A 20437-nucleotide genomic window follows, 5' to 3' on the forward strand; every position below is an offset into this window, starting at 1 on the left:
TTGGGTGAGATTCCTGGACTGGTACAATGATTTATACACAGACAAAATAGTCATCAGGTGCATGCATCAGAGGGATGTGTAAGTTGCATATTCGTGTAACTAATCACTAGAGCAGACATGGCCTGAAATCCCCAAGGTGAAATTCACTTGTAGTGGAGAGGGGAGACTTCAGGCAGACGTCTCTCATGTGTGAGGTGCTGCACTACCTGAATGCCTCTGAGGACTGCAGGCCAGCTCTGAACAGAGCTGGCACATAAGGCAATATTGAGTGGGGGCAGGGACACAGAATTCATGAATATACACATCTAGAGTGTCCCTAATGCCTAGCAGCCACTCGTACAATCTATGAACTGGAATGAATGTGCAGGAGCTGCCCTGCCCAGCCACTCATGCCTGTTGGACTGTGGAGGTGGTTGCCAGACTCCCAATGTAGTTATTTGTTTAGGTTCTCTTGTTGTCAGCTCAGCCCAGCCGTAGTTTCCCCAGTACTACTTAGCCACCAGCCGTTCTTACCCCCCATGATATACTCTCCACAGGCTGGAGCTCCTTTGCACATTGGGGAACTGAGTCAGGTCTTTAACTCCAAGGAGTCTGGCATGGACACCTTGCCTAGTCTCTCCTCTTTTTCTTAAGACTCTCATTTGGCTGGAATTTGACTTCTGATCAGTGGGTACTTGTCGTTGAACGCCACAGAATTAGCCCTTGTCCCCAGAATCTGTGCTATTTTAGGGAGTGTAAGAGTCTGGAATTCAAACCCAGACACCCCTCTTTTGTAGTACACAGTGTCTCCACCAGGCTCTTATGTTCAGGCATGATGCCTGTTAACCCTTTCAGACATATTTGTTGCTAGTTTTATTCTGTTGTCTCTCACTTTGGGACTAGGGAGAGAGGCCATGAGAATCTTTGAATTCCCTCTTATTTGGGTCCCTACCCTTTAGGCTCTGCTTTTGGCTCCCAACCTTCTGGCCAAGGACAGCTGCATCAGACTTCTCTAAACACTGTTCTCTTCCCAGCTGACAGGGACCCTTTGAGACAGAACGCATTATTCTCCCGACCACACATCCTGACTGTTAAGCAGGGCCGGCTCCAGCTTTTCTGCCGCCCCAAGCGGCAAAAAAAAAAAAAAGAGCAGCGCCACTTCAGCAGTAGCTCAAATGAGCTGCTTCTTCGGCACCAATTCGGCAGCGGGTCCTTCACTCCCTCTCCTTCTCTTCGGCGGCACTTCGGCGGCAGCTCAAAGAGGAAGAGAGGGAATGAGGGTCCTGCCGCCGAATTCCTGCCAAAGACCTGGACGTGCTGCCCCTTTGAATTGGCCGCCCCAAGCACCTGCTTCCTTAGTTGGTGCCTGGAGCTGGCCCTGCTGTTAAGAGCTCCGTTTGTAGCAGTCCCACCTCCAGCAGCATGGGACTGCTACAAGAGGAGACTGGGATTCTAGTACGGGATTCCTCTAAAGGCACTGGTGAGCATTAGGGACTTTGGCTACTCAAATGTTGGTCTGGATCTAGCTTTATTACCTCTCAGGTCAGCTGGGAGTTGAAGTGTCTGGTAAAGGCGTATCTGTATTTCTGTAATTCACGGGACTCCTTATGCTTTTATTTGTTTAGACTGAAGCCTATAAGAAGACTAGGTGTTAAAACCCTGAGCTCTGCAAGTCTCCTTTCCCTCAAAGAACGGCAAAGGAAAGGAAGAGATCTTGACATGGTGAGCTTCTTGAAGGTTTGCTGGTGGACTAGCCATGTGCCCAGCCAAGTGCTGTACTGCAGGGATGCAAACAGACCACTGTAAAATGGGCAAATGCTTGTGCCTTCTGGGAGTGAGGAGGGCTAAGGACTTTGCTTTTAGGGATAGCATACAAATGCCTCTGGGTATATAGTTCCCAGCTCATGGATGGATAGAGGGTGGTGGAGGCAGGGTGCTCACTCAGCCCCAGGAAGAGAGGTATTGCTTCACGTTGCTCCACAGCAAATGACCAAGCAGCAGCATTGCCGTATTCCAAAGATGTCCCATTCTGCTGGGACAAAGATGCGAACGGAGATAGGATTAAAGGCAAGATAGTGGGGGGTGTAGGAAATCCCCACTAACCCACTGTGCCTCATCAGCTGTCCTTACTGCACACAATGGTATTTAACTGGCAGCTTTGCTTTTTTAAAAACATGCGTTCAGCAAGAGTTCCCTTTGAGGAGGCACTGTCTTCACTTTCTTCATGTTTCTGGTTGGATCACATGTGCATTATACCATCCTCTTACTTGATGGGGGTAAATGCCTCTTCTACTGGTTGAGGATCAAAAGCTCGTCCTCCTGGCTTCTCCCACTGGGAAACATTTCTACTAGAGAGAGGTCAGGAAGGGCTTTTAGACGTACCAGGAGAAAGGGCATCAGGGCATGTTTTACTCTTAGGTCTGTATTTCACTGTAACTATTCTGCTCCCCAGAAGAGAAAGAAGTCCAAGAAGGTCCCTTCAGGAGGTCAACCCTATCAGCTACTTACAAACAGGAGTCATAAAATTAACTTGGTGACCAAAAAAATAAAACCAATCCCAAGCCACAAAGGTGACAGGTAAGTCTTTTCAATTAGAGCACAAAGCCTGCCCACAGGCCACTCTCTCTAGCCCAATACGCTGCCATGCAGGCTGGCTGAGCTTCTGTCTCTTTCAGGCCACTGGTGTTGGCCCAGCACAGATGCAGGCATTGCCAAGGTGACACTGCTTTAGAGGAGGATCCACACTCCTCCACTAATAGCCCCTACTGCTCCCTTTGGGGTCAGAAGCAGAGTTCCAACACTCTGTTTCAATTCTCTGTGCACTGGGAGAGGTTACATATGAAAATCCAAAGGGAGATTTACAGTGGCTTCTTCCTGGCCCCCAGGATGCCATCATCCTGGGGGCCAGGAAGACTGCAGGCTAAGGAGTGGTTAAAGGGGGAACAATGGCAGCTTTTCATGCTGGTTTCTCTGCCCCAGCTCCAAGATCTTTGTTTTCTCTTGGATATGGCCAGCTCAGAGGAGGCCCAGCTAGAGAAGGGAAAGGACACAGTAAGGTGGTAGGTATACGTAGTAGCAGAGGAGACCTCAAAGCTGCATAGGAAGGGTTGCTCAATCCCCCATCTCCTCAAATGGAGATTTATTTTATGAGTCTGTGGCTTTAATTTAGTACTAATATATTTCCAGCTTTAGCAACATCAGCTGCAAACTTTCCCCTCTGAAATGATGCAATATTGACTCTTTTGCCTTGTTTTGTCTTCAGTTCTGCAACCAAAGAAGGGAAGTCAAAGGATAGTCAGATAAAAAATAGGTATTCTTCCCCCAGACACCTGCAGACTGCTACAATAGTGGAGCTGCAAGATCAAGGTGCCCTGCAGCTGGGGAACTGGAGAGTGGATGTGCCTGATGCTACAGAGAAGCACATACATTCTTTGCTTGTGCAAAAGGTACTCAGTTTATACAAACAAGTCAACGCGATGAGAGCCTGACTGGCCCTAAGGCCAATGTAGAACAGAACGCTACGGTAGCTGGTTTTCAGGGTGAGCCCCTCTTTGGTAGCAAAATGAAAGATATGTCTCTGGAATGCCTGCTCCATCTCTAAAAGGCCTCTGCCATTCATGTCACTCTTCCATAGGTCACTCTCTCCAGCTCATGGCTTGTCTGACATGTCCTTCTCTTACAGAGGCTTCTGCTTCTCTACCACTACCTGTGTGCATCTGACTACTGGGATGCTGGGCTTCTCCTCTCCTGGTCCTCCTGCTTCCCCCTTCCCACTCTTTCTCCTCTTGAGCAGCACTGCCTCTGACTCTCCCTCCACACTGCTGTCATCTACTTACTGCCAAACTGCTTCTCCTCAGCCTTCCTCTCAGCTTTCCACTCCTGGCTCTCCTCACCATCTCCTACACTCACTTATCCTTGGTGACTTCACTTTCTATGCTGATGACCCAGCCGGCCAGTTAGTTACCCATTTCCTCACCTCTGCATTTGACCTGCAGCCCTGGTTCATCTCTCCCACTTGCCAAAAGGATGGTCAGTTGACTTGGTCTTCAGCAAACACTGCTCTCTCTCTGTTGTGGCATTCCCCCTCTCTGACCATCACCTGGTACCATTCAGCATCGCCAGTTAGTCTCCTCCACCCCCACCCATGCCCTGTCACTTGGCCTTTCAGTGACTCGCAGTGTTCTGTGCTCCTACAGCATCTAGCACAGTAGGGTCCTGGTCCATGACTGAGGTGCCTAGGTACTATAGTAATTACCAATTAATTATTTATTTAATAATTTAGAAGTGTTTTCTCCAGTATCTCAGTGTCTAAAAGTTCTTTACATGGGGGGAAAAGCTGGACAGCTGGGGCACTGGCAGGTGGATAAGGAGCCTTCCTATGGTTTCACTGACTCCTCAGCCTGGTTAGCTGAAGGGCAATGATGATACTATTAATTTGATATTGATAATGTACAGACCATATGCTGTAAAGAGCTACAGCTCTAGGGAGGCGCTACTGGGTGTTGAAATGAAAGGAAGGACAATTAGATTTTGAGACATAAGGCCGTTCTCAACAGCCCACTTTTGAAATCCAGCGTAACTGCCCCTGGAAGAGGCCAGGGACCAGGTCCCATCTGGGCACTGCAGGGAGTTGAATCATTGCTGTGATGTCACCCATCAGCTAATCATGGCATGGCTTAGCAATGAGTGTCCCCAGCTGTACTCTAATGGGAAAGGCTTCCCCAGGCCACCTGGTATTTAGAGCTGTAGAACACTTCACAGCTTCCCCAGCATTTAGAGCCTAGGGGCTTGTCTACACTGAAAACACTGCAGCTGTACTGCTGCAGCACTTCAGGGACAACACTGCCTGCACTAATGGGTGGGGTTCTTCCATAGGTGTAGGTACTCCACCTCCCTGGGAGGGAGGTCTGGGGCAGCGTGGTGTGGATTTGTCACACCCCTGAGCTGCATAGTTAATAGACTAATTTCCTAGGATAGACCAGGCCTTACAGCTTTCTTCCCAGCATCCCCCTACTACAGCATGCAGCTGCCCTGCTGGAGAGAGGCTGATATTGCCCCAAGCAATTTCCACAACTGTTAGTGCTTTAAAGCTGCAAGCCTCCCTCCACATGTGCACTTGAGCTTCCTTGCACACTAACTCAAACCTTTTATTCAAATAATAACGAGACAAACACTCCTGGCTGTGAAGGCTGAAAGGGGCAGATGTGGGATGGGGAAGAGCATGTGTTGGGTAGGAGGGGTGAATAAACTGATTCTTTATTAAAAATGCTGATTGAAGCTGCTAGGTTAAACTGTTGTATTTGGGCTGTTTCTTTAGATTCCAGTAGTGAGTTTGAAAGAACAAGGCCTGGAAAGAATGAGCAACAGACCTTATCTGAGGAAACCATTTGAAGGTGAAACTGGACTGGATGTTAAAACTAAAGCTTGCCTTTAAAACCTTCCAGGTGCATTTCCCCACTGTAACAGGGTTCACTCACCCTTGGTGGGGCCTCCTCCTTGCAGCTCTGGGATTCATTCTCTACCAGTCTGACACTCCCTTCTGTCAGTTCCTTGCCCTCTTTCTCTAGGGCTCAGGATGCCCGTTCTTCGTGACTCAGCTCTCTGGCCAGGTCACTATAGTTCCCCCCTTCCCGGGAATGAAAGTCCCACTGGATCAGTGACTTGCTTGCCCTTCCCATCAACCTTCCAGTCTCAGGTCAGAGCCAGTGCTGCTTTCCCAGCAGCTGGTAAGGGAACCTGGGCTGGCCCACTTCTTTGCGTTCCAGTCCAGGAACTCTGTGTCTGGCAACTATAGCTCCCAGACTCTGTTGCTATTTCCCTGGTCTCCTCCATATCTTCTGGGCCTCCTCTGAGTTTACCTGCCCAAACTCCTTCCTCTCAGGGAGTAAGACTACTTCTGTTCTGTCATCTTGTCAGCCTTGGTAGCCCCAAACACATCATCCCAGGAGTAACTGCAGGCTATTTCCCCTGCAGCCCCCTTCTGTTAGTTTACTGGCTTTATACAAGCTGCCTGCCCCTGCCTAGTCAGGCTACATCATCAGTAAGTGTTTCAGTCTCTGGATCTCCCATGTGCAGTCTATCAGGTTAACTGTCTTAACAACCTGCAGTGCCTTGGGTAGTGGAGACACCCATGATACATACCTTCACATGTTTAGATGTCTTTGAGGTGTAAACTTACCTCTGAATTGCCCAGGTTCATTATGTTTGAGTTGGGGGATAATTATGTCATCCTGTAATGGTTTTTACCCCGCAGTTACCATCTTACTATACTATTCTTCTTTTGGAATTTCCTTTCTGTTAATTATTAAAGACTTCCTACATGAACACCAACCAAGAAACTTAAGAGAATGCTACTGTGCAGTATATTTAAGGATTTAATGATCTATAGTATCAACCTTAAATCACTGGGTTAAAATTTAACTTTCAAGGGCAGATTCACCAGTACATAGCCACCAGAGTGCACTGGCAATCAAACTGGGTTTACAGGTGCCTTGTATCATCAAGGCAGTGCACAGCCATTCAAAGCTTCATACTGCTAGAAATATCACATGGAAGTGGGTCTCTGGAGTTCTTGTTTAGTGTTTGTCACACTGTCTGGAGTAGCTCGCAACTGCGAGTGCCAATCTTTGGTCAGATTTAACAATAAAAAAAAAATCAAATCACACCACATCAGGTTTCTTCCAGTCCCAATAGACCAGTCACTTACCCCAAATCAACTGGTACTCCAGATCTTACACCAAAGACAACACTGGCAGCCAATTCAGTAGAAACTAACTAAACTAACTATAGGTTTGTTGGGTTAGAATAAAGAATGAGTTATTGAGAGTTAAAGCAGGTAAAATATAGTAAGTGAATCACAGGGTTGTAACTCCAAATAGGGGCAGTGGTGTAATAAACTGCCAGTTTCCCCAAAGTCCTCAGGGCTACCCAGAATAACAGGGGATCTCTGTCTTCTCATTCAGTTATTTCTTCCTGTTAGAATCCAAGCAGTCCAGAGACACATGCTCTTCCCTTGAACTGGTACTTACAGCTTCTTCTCCAGAAAACAACTTGATCAGTGTTTTTACTCACACAATGGCCACTTGCTTTGCAATTAGCATTTCCAGTTACAGTCCCTCATTAGCATTTCACAAAATTTCTTTGAATAATTTAGTTACAGGGTTATACACAAATGCAAATGTTTGTAATAGCAAACAATTGGGTATTTCACTAGTTTTCATGAACTGAACCCCTGAGTACATTCTCAGACTAGCACACCCTTTAATTTAATTACAGGGATATACATAATGTAAATATGGTTACATTGCATCTACCCCTGAAATTACAATATAATTGCAGACATCCGGTTTCGAGTAAGTGAATATGATCCCTTTACCATCACTTTTGATCTCTATTACTGTCCAAACTTAATTTAAATATATACCAGTTAGGGCTGTCAAGCAATACAAAAATAATCACAATTAAAATTAGTTGTGATTAATTGCACGGTTAGACAGTAATAGAATACCATTGATTTACATTTTTTTGATGTTTTCTACATTTTAAAATATATTGTTTTCAATTACAACACAAAGTGCACAGTGCTCACTTTATATTTATTACAAATATTTGTGCTGTAAAAAACAAAAGAAATAGTATTTTTCAATTCACCTCATCCAAGTACAGTAGTGCAATCTCTTTATCATTAAAGTTGAACTTACTAATGTAGAATTAGGTACAAAACATAACTGCATTCAAAAATAAATCAATGTAAAGTTTTAGAGCCTGCAGTTCATTCAGTCCTACTTGTTCAGCCAGTCACTCAGACAAACAGATTTGTTTATATTTGCAGGAGTGAGACAGTACAGGACTCACCCCTGCAGCACCTCCTGCTGGTCTCTCCAGAAATTAGTTCATGCAGCCTCCAGAGCACCCTCTGCAGGCTAGTGTCCCACTGCTGCTGGCCCCCATGTCCCTCCCAGGACCCAGTGCCCCCTGTCTTTGAGGTGCTGCCCCCTGGCAATACCCCCACAGTTTCAGGGTCTCCCTACCCAGGGGAACCCCCAACCCTCTATCCCCATCTTGCCTCAGATATGGGCTACTGCCAGTCACCAACTAACCCCCACTCCCTAGGGCAGACTGCAATATAAGCCACTCATCATAAGCAAGGGAGGTTTGGACCTGCTGCCCCTGCCTAAGCTTGGGCTGCTCCTCTGCAACCCCAGTACCTGCCTTAGGCCTTCTGTTAGGCCCACAGCCTGGGGGTTTTCCAGGCTGGAGCTCTCCAGCTCCTCTAGCCTTCCCCCAGCCCTGCTCGGCTACCCAGCAGCCAAGCCCTTCTTTCTTGACAGACAGAGAGAGACTATGTCAGCTCCTGGCTTACTGGCCTTTTATAGCACCAGGTGTGGCCTGATTGGGGTGTGGCCCAGCTGCAGCTGCTTTCCCAATCAGCCTAGTAGCTGCTTTCTCCCAGCCATAGCCCTCTCCCGGGCTGCTTTAAGTCCTTCCAGTCAGAGAGATAATGCTGCCCTCTTTTTGTTTACAATGTCACCTGAAGTGAGAACAGATGTTCGCATGGCACTGTTGTAACTGGTTTTGCAAGATATTTACATGCTAGATGCGCTGAAGATTCATATGTCCCTTCATGCTTCAACCACCGTTCCAGAGGACATGCGTCTATGCTGATGACGAATTCTGCTTGATAACAATCCAGAGCAGAGTGGACTGATGCGTGTTCACTTTCATCATCTGAGTCAGATGCCACCAGCAGAAGGTGGATTTTCTTTTTTGGTGGTTTGGGTTCTGTAGTTTCCACATCGGAGCGTTGCTCTATTAAGACTCCTGAAAGCATGCTCCACACCTCGTCCCTCTCAGATTTTGGAAGGCACTTCAGATTCTTAAACCTTGGGTTGAGCGCTGTAGCTATCTTTAGAAATCTCATGTTGGTACCTTCTTTGCATTTTGTCAAATCTGCAGTGAAATCTCCATGAACAACATGTGCTGGATCATCATTTTACACCACTGTAACATGATATATATGGCAGAATGTGGGTAAAACAAAACAGGACACATACTATTCTCCTCCAAGGGGTTCAGTCAAAATTTAATTAACACATTATTTTTTTAACAATCATCAGCATGGAAGCATGTCCTCTGGAATGGTGGCTGAAGTATGAAGAGGCATACGGATGTTTAGCATATCTGGTAGGTAAATACCTTGCAACGCCAGCTACAAAAGTTCCTTGCAAATGCCTATTCTCACTTTCAGGTGACTTAAATAAGAGAGCAGCAGCCCTCCTGTAAATGTAAACGAACTTGTTTGTCTCAGCAATTGGCTGAACAAGAATGAGAACAAGAAAGAGTGCAATTATGTAACAAAAACAATCTACCTTTGTAAATTGCACTTTCACAATAAAGAGATTGCATTATGGTACTTGTATGAGGTGAACTGAGAAGTGTGATTTCTTTTGTTTATCATTTTTACAGTGCAAATATTTGTCGCAAAGATAATAATATAAAGTAAGCACTGCATTCTGTGTTGTAATTTAAATCAATATATTTGAAAATGTAGAAAACCATCAAAAATATTTACTAAATGTCAGTTGGCATTCTATTGTTTAACAGGGTGATTAAACCCGTGATTAAGCACGAATAATTTTTTTGAGTTAATCGCACGCGTTAACTGCAATTAATCGACAGCCCTAATACTAACACACTTATCTCTTTGATGTTCACCCACAAGTGGATTGACCTCTGGCACTTGCCTGAGCTAGTCTGTTGGCGTCACAGTGTTCACGTATGACAGTGTTGTTAACTTAAAAAAAGGAAGTTCCAAAACTCATAACTATGTTAAAATTGAGTTAAACTTGAGAGTAATTTATCAGTAATTTAAGGGTGAAAAACAATACACAAATGCTATAATTATCCCAAAACCAAGAGTAACAAATCCAGCAATTTCAGAGTTATGGTTACACTTAAACATGTTAAGAGCTACAGATACATTTAAGGCTCCCAAGTCACATTAATTCTGTCCTGTAGTGACACCACAAGGGGGCAAAATAATCTAACATCTTTGAAATTCAGTGTCCCCTCATGCAGGATTAGAGACACTAAACTGCTTTCCTCATAATGGTATGGTAATTGTCTGGTGTCAGTGCACGGCGGAGTTCAGGTTGGGTGCCTTAACTGTATTTCCAGATCTTAATATGTGTGGATTTTTTCAACGTAATCTTAACTCTCTATTTCCTTAGCTTATTATGTATGTTTGGGCATAATCACAACAACAATTTGCCGTTAAATGACTAATATTTGTTCTCAGCCTTAACTTGATTTTACTATAGATTTTTGTCTGGGTTCTTATGTCCTACAGTGATGGATGCTATAGAAATCCTTGAGAGAGGCATATACATTTTAGGGCTCAACCGTGGCTGACAGACACCACCCTGAGTAAGTGGTGTGGATCTCCATAGCCCAGTGGGAGCACCAGGAGGACCGTCCCTTCCAGACCACAGGCTGCTGTGCCTTTCCAGGAATGCAGAACATACTTGCATGTTTGTCCAGCTAGCTCAGCTGCTGAGTGGTGTGGAGGGAGGAACGAAACCATGGCTGCAAGGCCGGATTTAGGCCAATTCCACCAATTCCCCTGAATTGGGCCCCACACCTAAGAGGCCCCTGCACCCAGTGGCAGGGCCACCCAGAGTGGGGGGCAAGTGGCCAAGAATCCCTTCCCTGGCTAGAGGCGCCTTTTTAATTTTTACTCACCCGGCGGCACTCCGGGTCTTTGGTGGCATTTCGGCGGCAGGTCCTTCACTCGCTCTGGGTCTTTGGTGGCACTTTGGCAGCGGATCCTTCAGTGCTGCCAAAGACCCAGAGCAAGTGAAGAACCCGCTGCCAAAGACTCAGAGCACTGCCCGGTGAGTACAAGCCCATGTTTTTTTACATGATTTTTTTAGTCATCCCTGCCGGAGCCCCATCAAAACTGTTCAAATTGGGCCCCACACTTCCTAAAGCCGGCCCACATGGCTGCACCTCCTGTCCATCCCCTTAGTACTGGCTAGTGTACAGAGTGGTAGCAGGAGGGAGAAATGCTTGTGCTTGAGGAGCGTGGAAACTGTCATGGTGCTTGGCTGTTGTACGGGGGTGCAAGTGCTCTTGTGCTCTCCAGATGCATCTGCTGCAGGGCAGTGCAAGGGCATTTTCTGGCCCTTAACTCACAGGTCACCTTTAAGACTGTACTGTATTCAGGCCTGTACACTTGTCTCCTTCTCTCCAGTTTTTCCAGGCTGAGAGCTCGGACAGCCTGTTGTTCAGAAGGTTTTGTAGAAAGGCTAAGTTGTCTGCTCTGTACCCTCCTGTTGTAGGCTCCTTAGGTATGAAGAGCCATGAGACCAAATTAGAGCAGCAACCTGGCTATGCTGAAGTAGGCTCAATAGTACTCACCACCCAGTCTCTGGAGTCCTGCACGCTAGATGGCACAAAGGAAGCCTCTGCAAACAAAAAACAACTGTCACAAAAACCAGTAAGTCTGGGTAACGCAATGTCTAGCAACAGGCCAGAAAGACTAGGCTTCCCTGCCAGGAAAGGGACCCTGGCACTATGGTTAACAGTCGCCACCTCAGCCCTGCATAGGATGTGCCACAGATCCTCTGCCTGTGTGCCTATCCTCTGCCAAGCAGCAGCAAGTGCAAGAAAAGAGCCAACCCTTCAAACCATCAACAAAACCCTCTGTCTGCACCGGAGTCTTCTGAGCATGTTCACTGTCTGCTCTCTTTGAGGTCCCAGGCCCCTCCTTAGGTTACATCCTCTCTGCTGGGATAAATGGCAGGGTGACAAGGGTCTGCCAGGCAAAGCCTCTTGTTTATCCCCTGAAATAGATACCAGTGCAGGGGTAGCATGTTTTTCTTTCCATTAACCAGCACAGAAGAATTCTTCTCCAAAGGCCAACTGTACAACAGAGCCCAGAGAACAGCTCTGTGGCTCCAGCATTCATCCATACACAAGTCACAGACTTGAGGAGTTTCACTGAGAAGGTCCAAAACCAGGAATGTGGATAGTCCATGTTCTCTGTTCCCTAATAATCACATCATGCTGCACAAAGCAAGCTCCTGGCCGTGGGTGACCAAGGAGGTTTCATTTGTCTCTGTCTTGAACACTTGCATGCTCAGTAATTACACTATTGTAGAGATGCAAATGTTGACATTAACCTAGCACAGTGGTTCCCAAACTTTAACAACCTGTGAACCCCTTTCACTAAAATGTCAAGTCTCATGAACCCCCTCCTAAAAATGAATATTTCCAGGGATTTTCTCCTTTACCTGAGTATAAATTATAAAAGCAGTGATCTTGTAAATATAACATTTGTTTTTATGACTTGCTTATTACACACTATTTATTATTAATAAATGATTTATCATTACAGTATTTTTATTACATTAGGAAAATGGCAGCTCTCATCCAAGATCTCACTTTCGTAGCTTATATCACTTTGAATAAGCCTGTTATAAGACAAAGCTCCCATGTTTCATCAAGGAGTATCAGATGTGAAACAGCAGGAAGGTATTTAAGAAGCCACCTCAAAGAGTTCCTCCTACACAAGCATTCAGGTCTTGAGCAGTCCAGGCAAACAATGCACATCACAACAAAGCTTAAACTTGTTTTTCATAATAATTTTAAAAACAACACTAGCGGCCTATTTAATTTTAAAAACAGCAAAAAATATCCACCTCCCTTTCCATTTCTTATAAGGAGTCTTTGAAGTTTGATAGATATGCTTGCTTGGATCTGCTTAGCTTTGGGAAGTCCAGGGGCTCCGGGCTGCTGGCCCCGTGCTATACAGGGTCCCTAGAGACAGCTGTGTCTGCCATTAGGGAGTTTTTTTCTGAGAACCCCCTGTAACATTTTGTAAACCCCCAGGGGTTCACAAACCCCAGTTTGGGAAACACTGATCTAGCATCAGACTCCACCTGGTCACTTGTATTGATCATGAAGGGGTCAGCACAGTGGCTTTGCTGAGGGAGACTTGGGTTTTGGATCAGCCTTGACACTCTCCAGAACACAAGTCTCCCTCAGCCTTGACACTCCCCTTGCAGTAAAGAATGTATATGCAGAAGCCTTCTTGTTTGTAAAGAGTAGGGTTAGTTGAAGCTACCCTAGGCAAGCTGGCAAGCTGTAGGGATGCTCTGTGTGCAGGGACAACAGGGAAATGAAAAGTGTTGTGGGGGGAAATGAAAACTGATTCTCCTTTTGATTGACATGATCTTCTGGGATCCTGACTCACTGAGCCTAGAACCTATTACCATATGTCCTGGTTGCTGCTGAATGAGTGAGGAGCAGAAGTGTGCTCAGCTGTTGAAACAAAATAATCATAGAAGTTAGGGTTGGAAGGGACCTCAGAAGGTCATCTAGTCCAACCCCCTGCTCAAAGCAGGGCCAATCCCCAGACAGATTTTTACCCAAGTTCTCTAAGCAGCCCCCCTCAAGGATTGAACTCACAACCCTGGCTTTAGCAGGCCAATGCTCAAACCACTGAGCTATGCCTCCCCCCTGTAAAGGAGGGGAGGGGGCCTCACCCCTCCTGGGGGGGGGGGCGAGCGTTTTGTAGGCGAACTAACCACCTCACGAGACGGGACACAGCCCCCACCGCAAGCCCCCAGGTGCGTGCGTGGGGGGGGAGGGCATCTTGAAAATCTCCCCTTTTATTTGATATCCTCCTAACCGATCTGCATTGTCTGTGAACCTTTTTAGTCTGCAGAACGGGAATTCCAGGAAGGGGAAGGCCCCAGACAGCAACATGAGGGACTTGGGAAAAGAAGGTCTTCGGGGATGTATGTGCTGCACAGGAGCAGCCCAGCAAGCCTGGTCCTTGAGGGTGAGTGATGAGAACGTCTCCACTGTACTGTAATGACAGTGCATTAGCCATTTCTTTGCAGTGTTGTTATTCATTCACCATGTCAGAATAGTGCAGATGGGTGTAGGAGGGAAGGCACTTTAAATACATGTGCCAAGGGCACTGTCCCTTTGCTGATTAGCTGCATTCCAATTGGCTTAGAAGAATGTTGTAGTTAGGATCGAAGAGTTGCCACAGCATCTCAGACTATTGGGTCACCTAGTCTGATATCTGCCTCTGGAACTGGCCATGCTGCATGCACCAGAGCGAAGTGAAGCACAGCTTATAGATCGAAGCACATTTGTTCTTAAAACACACTAAACTTTTACGAATAACCAATTGTTTGCAAATTCACTCAGAAAATGCAGTGAAACCCCTATTTAAGAGACCACTTAGAGGACTGAAAAAAGGGGGACACCGAAGGGGGGTTACTCTCTGAATGAAGGTGTTTAAGGCTTGCTCTTTAAAATCTGAGGTGAATACTATAGGAGATGACTCAGTTTTTACCTCTCTGATACCCCGCATAATCCTATTGATTATCACAATGTTCAAAATAGAAACATGTCATTTCAAAAATAAAATACTTGAAATACAAATATTTAAACAGATTTTTAATGTCTAAAAGATCATCTGTAGCTGGAGGGCACCAGACACAGGTGGAATAACAGTGTAACATTTATTCTATTGAATGGCTGTTGGGTGTTTTGAGTGTAAGAGGCAGCGGCAGAAAGACATGGAATTGGAGCCGGGGGACGTCACCATAGGATAATAGACTGTTCTACCACATGGGGCCAAACCCACCAGTCCTTACTCAAGCAAAACCCACATGTTGAATTCAGTGAGTGTTTTGCCTGAAGAAGAGACTGTGACATTTGTCCCATGGTGTTTTGTTTTGGCATATATCCCTCAGAGACATGTTCCTGGGCACTGTTTGTCAGAGCCCAATGGAGAAAATCAAAATACAGAGCAATGCTACAAATGGTATGTCCTTATCTCTCATTCTCTGCTCAGGTGTTGGAGAAAATGGGTACCTGCTGTCAAGTCCAGAAACACAGTATGAAATGTACTGCAAGCGTCTAGCAAGCAAGAAGGAAGCAGCACAGGCACTGGGCTATCTTCAGGGAGGGAGCAGCCAGCGGCAGCCAAGCCCAGCTTCTCTGACACCAGATAATGATAAACATGAAGCTTACTCTTACCCTAACCCTCCTCCCCCTTCCCCTTCTCCTTTCCCATTGAGGGACAATGACAAGCCTTCCCCAGATGTAGAATCCCCTCTCTTCAGAGAGGACAGCACTCTAAGGGCGTCCAGTGACCAAGGCCACGGTTTTGATTAACCCCTCATTAGACAAATGCAGTGGAAACCTGATCCTATAATGTGTGGCGATTGTAAATGAATGTGCAGGTTAAGGCACAATATGATTGATGCCAGGCGCTTTCCATGGGTGCCTGCTTTTGCCATCGACAGCTGCATCAAGAGACCAAGAAAGAGGATGAATGAAGTAACCCGCCTGCTCTAGGGACCTTTGAATGTACAGGACAGGTTGAATGCTCTGTGCTTTGTAATTAAAACCACAGCTTTCCATCCTCCTGCCTGGGTGTCTGTCTATCCTGGCTAGTCTCTCCAGGAGAGGGGCCAATTTGTGGGAAGAAAAGGAGGTCCCCCCACCCAGCTCTGCATTGCAGCACTCCCCTGCAGCTCCTGTAACCTTATACCTGTGTGTTCCCAATGAAATAGTTACAATAAGGAATAAAACCAAACTGAATTCTTTACAGTTCCAGCCTCCAGCGTGGTTCCAGGTCATCTAATTTAGTGGACGAGTGTGAATAACATGATGAGTGATACAATGAAAGAGTTTATTTAATAGGAAATTGTAAAGCAGACAGACATTACACTATAACCTACACTGAACTGATATTTAGTCTAACGTGAACTGATACATTTAGGGGTGATCAGTCCCTAAATCAGAAGCGTGGGCATAAAACGTTCTCTACGGTGCCTTGAGGGTGCATGGCTGCACCTAATCTAAAATTAGCCTGCTATCCTTTTTATAATCAATTATAATAATGCCCCTTAATTAACATTAAACCCATCTGTTACCATATCTATATTTCCACAACCATAATTAAATATTTTCTACTTTCTCATTGGCTGTTCAACATTAAACATCCTCTTAATTAACATTTACATAAATGCCATGTCAATAACTATCAATACAGATAGCATTTTCCAAAACATGAACATTTGATCGAAAACATTTGTAAAAACTAATTAGGACTAATTACAACACAGATCTGTCCTGACTTATCTTCAACTTGCCTCTGAATTGTCACTTTACTCATATTTTTCCAGACCTCGTGTGACTATTTTTAAGAAATAGATTTTGGGCCTATTTACATTTCAACCCTTTTCTACATAAACACGAGCCACTCTCCTTACGGCACTTCTGCCCCTGCCAGCCAAGGGGCAGCTGTGGTTCCCTCAGGCGGCAGGGCGCACCAAGGCAGTAACCTAGGGACAGTATTTATCCTGAAGGGATGTAAAGCTCAGAGTTTGTTAATGTTTCTGCATAGTAAAGAGCTCTCCTGAGCTCTGCTCCTAGACCAGCCCCACTGCCCTGGCATAGGGGATGGCATCACCCCCGCCTCTCACTAGAATGCCCAGTCTGTCACCAAGCAGCTGGCAGATGCTGAAGGCTTTAACTTCCCATATATACAAGGCCTGGGGTCTCTGCAGTGAGAGAGAGACTTCACAAGAAGTAAAATTTGGGCAAAAAACCCTGCTCTGGACACTGTAGGCTTCTGTGACTCCAGAACAACTAATGCAGGCCAAAGCCTGGCAATACTTCCCCAGTGTGGAGAGCCATAGTCCAGATTCAGCAACCAAAACAAATCCAGGTCCTGTTCCGACTAATTAGCACCAGAAACCACCCAGGACAGATCTGCTTGTCTGTCTGTTGGAGAAGTGCTGCTTTCATGGTTCATCAGAATTGGCCTTGCTAAGTTGAGAAGGTCACCTCCACTGTCTAGGTGAGTCACCACTGAGGTTGAGCTGCTTTCCATCAGCCCTAGATAAGATGAAGAGGGAGGGATTCCCTCCCCACTCATGAGATCTGTCTAAACTATGGTCAGGAGTCAACGGGGATTCGTCTGGTCCCCTGGGAACATTGGCTGGCTTCCTGCTGAGTGGCTTATAAAATAACCATTTTAAGCTCTCTTGCAAGCCTTGTGCCAATTTGACCCAGACTGTCCCTGCATGGGTGTGCAGAGTGGGGAGGATGCCCATAGGCTGACTACAGCTGCAGTTCTTGGGGCATTGACCAACCCAAAGAGAACATAGAGGAGGCAAGGCCATGGAGAGGAGTGTGCTCCCCGGCAAGCAAAGGAGCTTCTTTCTCAGGCACCACAAAACCCTGAGCTGGAGTCCTTTTGGCCTATGGTTTCTAGGCAGGCCTTGACTTAAACCCCAGTGTTTGTTGTGAATTGGGGTGAGTGAGGTCCCAGTTTCCCCAGAATGTCCTGCAAGGTGGCCATGGCTTTAGAATGAAGAGCCGCCCCTTTTACTCTTCTCCCGCTCAGTGGGGAGTGCCCCTTCTGTGACCTCTGTTCTGTTCTCATACACTTGCCTCTGCTCTCAGTGCAGCATTGCCAGCCCCAAGCATTCAAAACTCACAGGTCAGATCCCCCCAAACAACAGGTTTTAAATAACGAGAAGAAATGCTGGGTTCTTTGCTTTGCCTTCGGGGGTTTGACTTGGTAGATTGCACTTGGGTCACGTTTTGAAGCTTTTCTCTGCAAATCATGAGGGCTGGAACCTTTTTCTTTTTGTGAGGAAAGCTGAAATTCTTACCTAGTCACAGATGCTGGGGCTTTAAGAAAACGACTGACGAGCAAGAGATTTGTGATAAAAGAGTGAGAGTTAGCAACATTGTAGCAGTGTGTTAAAGGCTGCACGCTACCCTCCCCCCCAACACCAGCTCTGCAGGTCCCATTGGCTGGGAATCATAGCCAATGGGAGCTGCGGGGGTGGCACATGTGGACAGCGCAGCTCGCAGAGCCGCCTGGCTGCACCTCCATGTAAGAGCCAGAGGGAGGACATGCTCCTGCTTCTGGGAGCTGCCTGAGGTAATCGCTGCCTAGAGTCCACACCTCTGGCCCCCTCCCATGTCTCAACCCCCTGTCCCAGCCCTGATCCCCCTCCCGCCCTCCAAACACCTGATACCAGCATGGAGCACACTCCCACACCCCAAACTCCTCATCCTCAACCTCACCCCAGAGCCTGCATCCGCAGCTGGAGCCCCCATGCCCCTTCCTGCACTCTGAACCCCTCAGCCCCAGCCTGGAGCCCCCTCCTGCCCCCCAAATCCCTCATCCCCAGCCCCATACCAGAGCTCACGCCCCCTATCCCAGCCTGGAGACCCCTCCTGTACCATGAACCCCTGATTTCTGACCCACCCCAGAACCAGCAACCCCAGCCCAGAGCCCATACCCAGTGGTGTAGCCAGGTAGAGGGAACAGGGGGAGCAATCAAGAAAAAGGCGCCACCCGCTGCAGCACTTTTACTGATGGGGCGGTGCTTTTACTCACCCGGCGATGCTCTGGGACTTTGGCGGCACCTTGGCAGCAGGACTGCCACTTGCTCCGTGGGTCTTTGCGGGATTTTGGCGAGTGAAGAGCGGCAGGCCCGGAGCGAGCGAAGGGCCTGCCGCCAAAGTGCCACCGAAGACCCCGAGCGCTGCCAGGTGAGTAAAAATTAAAAAGGCGCCAAGAAATTGACAAGGTGCTGTTACAGAGTGTGGGGGAGTCAGGCCCTGCACCCCTCTTCCTGGGACTCACAGTGACTCTCAGCCAGCCAGTAAAACAGGTGGTTTATTGGACAATAGGAACACAGGTTACAGCAGAGCTTGTAGGCACAGCCAGGACCCCTCAATCAAGTCCTGGGGGTTCAGGAAGCTTAGCTCCCAGCTTGGGATTCCCTGAATTCCAACCTCCCAGCCCAAAACTGAAACTGAACTAACTCCCTCCAGCCGGCCCCTTCCTTTGTCTGGCTTCCCGGACAAAGATGCTGACCCCTTCCCCCCGCCTAGCTCAGGTTACAGGCTCAGCTCCTGTCCCTCACCTAAAGTCATCCCCAGCTTTCCCATCCCCCACACAGACAGTCCCTACTGCATCACATCTCTCCCCCCTTCAAGACTGAACTGAGCGGGGTCACTCTGCCCAGTGACCTGGGGAAGTTCAGGGCCCCCTCTCCGGGACAACGCGTCCGCTATCAGGTTGGCACTTCCCTTCACATGGACCACGTCCATGTCATAGTCCTGCAGGAGCAGGCTCCACCTCAGGAGCTTGGCGTTGGCTCCTTTCATCTGGTGCAGCCCTCAGTACACTTGCCTCTGCTCTCAGTTGCCAGCTGCAGCCCAAGCATTCAAACTCAGGTCAGATCCCCCCAACCAACAGTTTTAAATAACGAGAAGAAATGCTGGGTTTGCTTTGCTTCGGGGTTTGATTGGTAGATTGCACTTGGGTCACGTTTGAAGCTTTTCTCTGCAAATCATGAGGGCTGGAACCTTTTTCTTTTGAGGAAAGCTGAATTCTTACCTAGTCACAGATGCTGGGGCTTAAAACCTGACGAGCAAGAGATTTGTGAATAAAGAGTAGGAGTTGCAACATTAGCGTGATGTTAAGGCTGCACGTACCTCCCCCAACACCAGCTCTGCAGTCCCATTGGCTGGGAATCATGACCAATGGGAGCTGCGGGGCACAGTGAACAGCAGCTGCAGAGCCGCCTGGGCTCCCTCAGTAGAGCCAGGGGGGACCTGCTCCTGTTCTGGAGTGCCTGAGGTAATCGCTGCTAGGCCCACCTCTGGCCCCCTCCATGTCTCAACCCCTGTCCAGCTGATCCCTCCGCCTCAAAAACCTGTACCAGCATGGAGCACACTCACACCCAAACTCCTCATCCTCAACTCACCCAGGAGCTGCATCCGCACTGGAGCCCATGCCCCTTCTGCACTCTGACCCCTCAGCCCCAGCCTGGAGCCCCCTCCTGCCCCCCAAATCCCTATCCCCAGCCCAACGAGCTCACGCCCCCTATCCCGCCTGAGACCCTCCTGTACATGACCCCTGATTTCTGACCACCCAGAACCAGCAACCCCAGCCAGAGCCATTACCCGTGGTGTAGCCAGGTAGAGGGAACAGGGGGAGCATCAAGAAAAAGCGCCACCGCTGCAGCACTTTTATGTGGGGCGTGCTTTTACTCACCGCGCTGCTCTGGGACTTTGGCGGCACCTTGGCAGCAGGACTGCCACTTGCTCGTGGGTCTTTTGCGGGTTTTGGCGAGATGAAGAGCGCGGCAGGCCCGGAGCGAGCGAGGCTGCCGCCAAGTGCCACGAGCCCGAGGACGCTGCAGTGAGTAAAAATTAAAAAGCGCCAAGAAATTGACAAGTCGGTGTTACAGAGTGTGGGATCAGGCCTGCACTCTTCCTGGGACTCACAGTGACTCTCAGCCAGCCAGTAAACAGTGGTTTATTGGCATAGGAACACAGGTTACAGCAGAGCTTGTAGGCACGCCGACCCTCAATCAAGTCCTGGGTTCAGAGAGCT

The 20437-nt window shown here is 47.6% G+C and overlaps 1 protein-coding gene across 1 annotated transcript; it reads left to right on the plus strand.

Annotated features, from left to right (window-relative positions):
* The first annotated feature begins 3249 nt into the window (after positions 1-3249).
* LOC116820789 (uncharacterized) lies at positions 3250-15388 on the plus strand. Its single transcript, XM_032773475.2, has 5 exons — positions 3250-3425; positions 5297-5372; positions 11319-11476; positions 13702-13825; positions 14855-15388. Exons 2-5 carry the CDS (start codon positions 5336-5338, stop codon positions 15175-15177), a joined length of 642 nt encoding a protein of 213 aa, XP_032629366.2. The 5' UTR covers positions 3250-3425; positions 5297-5335; the 3' UTR covers positions 15178-15388.
* Positions 15389-20437: the final 5049 nt, after the last annotated feature.

The sequence above is a fragment of the Chelonoidis abingdonii genome, chromosome 24, assembly GCF_003597395.2.
Source record: "Chelonoidis abingdonii isolate Lonesome George chromosome 24, CheloAbing_2.0, whole genome shotgun sequence".
Lineage (NCBI taxonomy): Eukaryota > Metazoa > Chordata > Testudines > Testudinidae > Chelonoidis > Chelonoidis abingdonii.

Bases quoted from the DNA above. Each gene is read 5' to 3' on its own strand.
- LOC116820789 (XM_032773475.2), top strand. From the start codon at position 5,336: ATGAGCAACAGACCTTATCTGAGGAAACCATTTGAAG. The intron at 5,373-11,318 runs GTGAAACTGGAC...CTCCTGTTGTAG, and splicing joins TCTGAGGAAACCATTTGAAG to GCTCCTTAGGTATGAAGAGC. The intron at 13,826-14,854 runs GTGAGTGATGAG...TTCTCTGCTCAG, and splicing joins AGCAAGCCTGGTCCTTGAGG to GTGTTGGAGAAAATGGGTAC.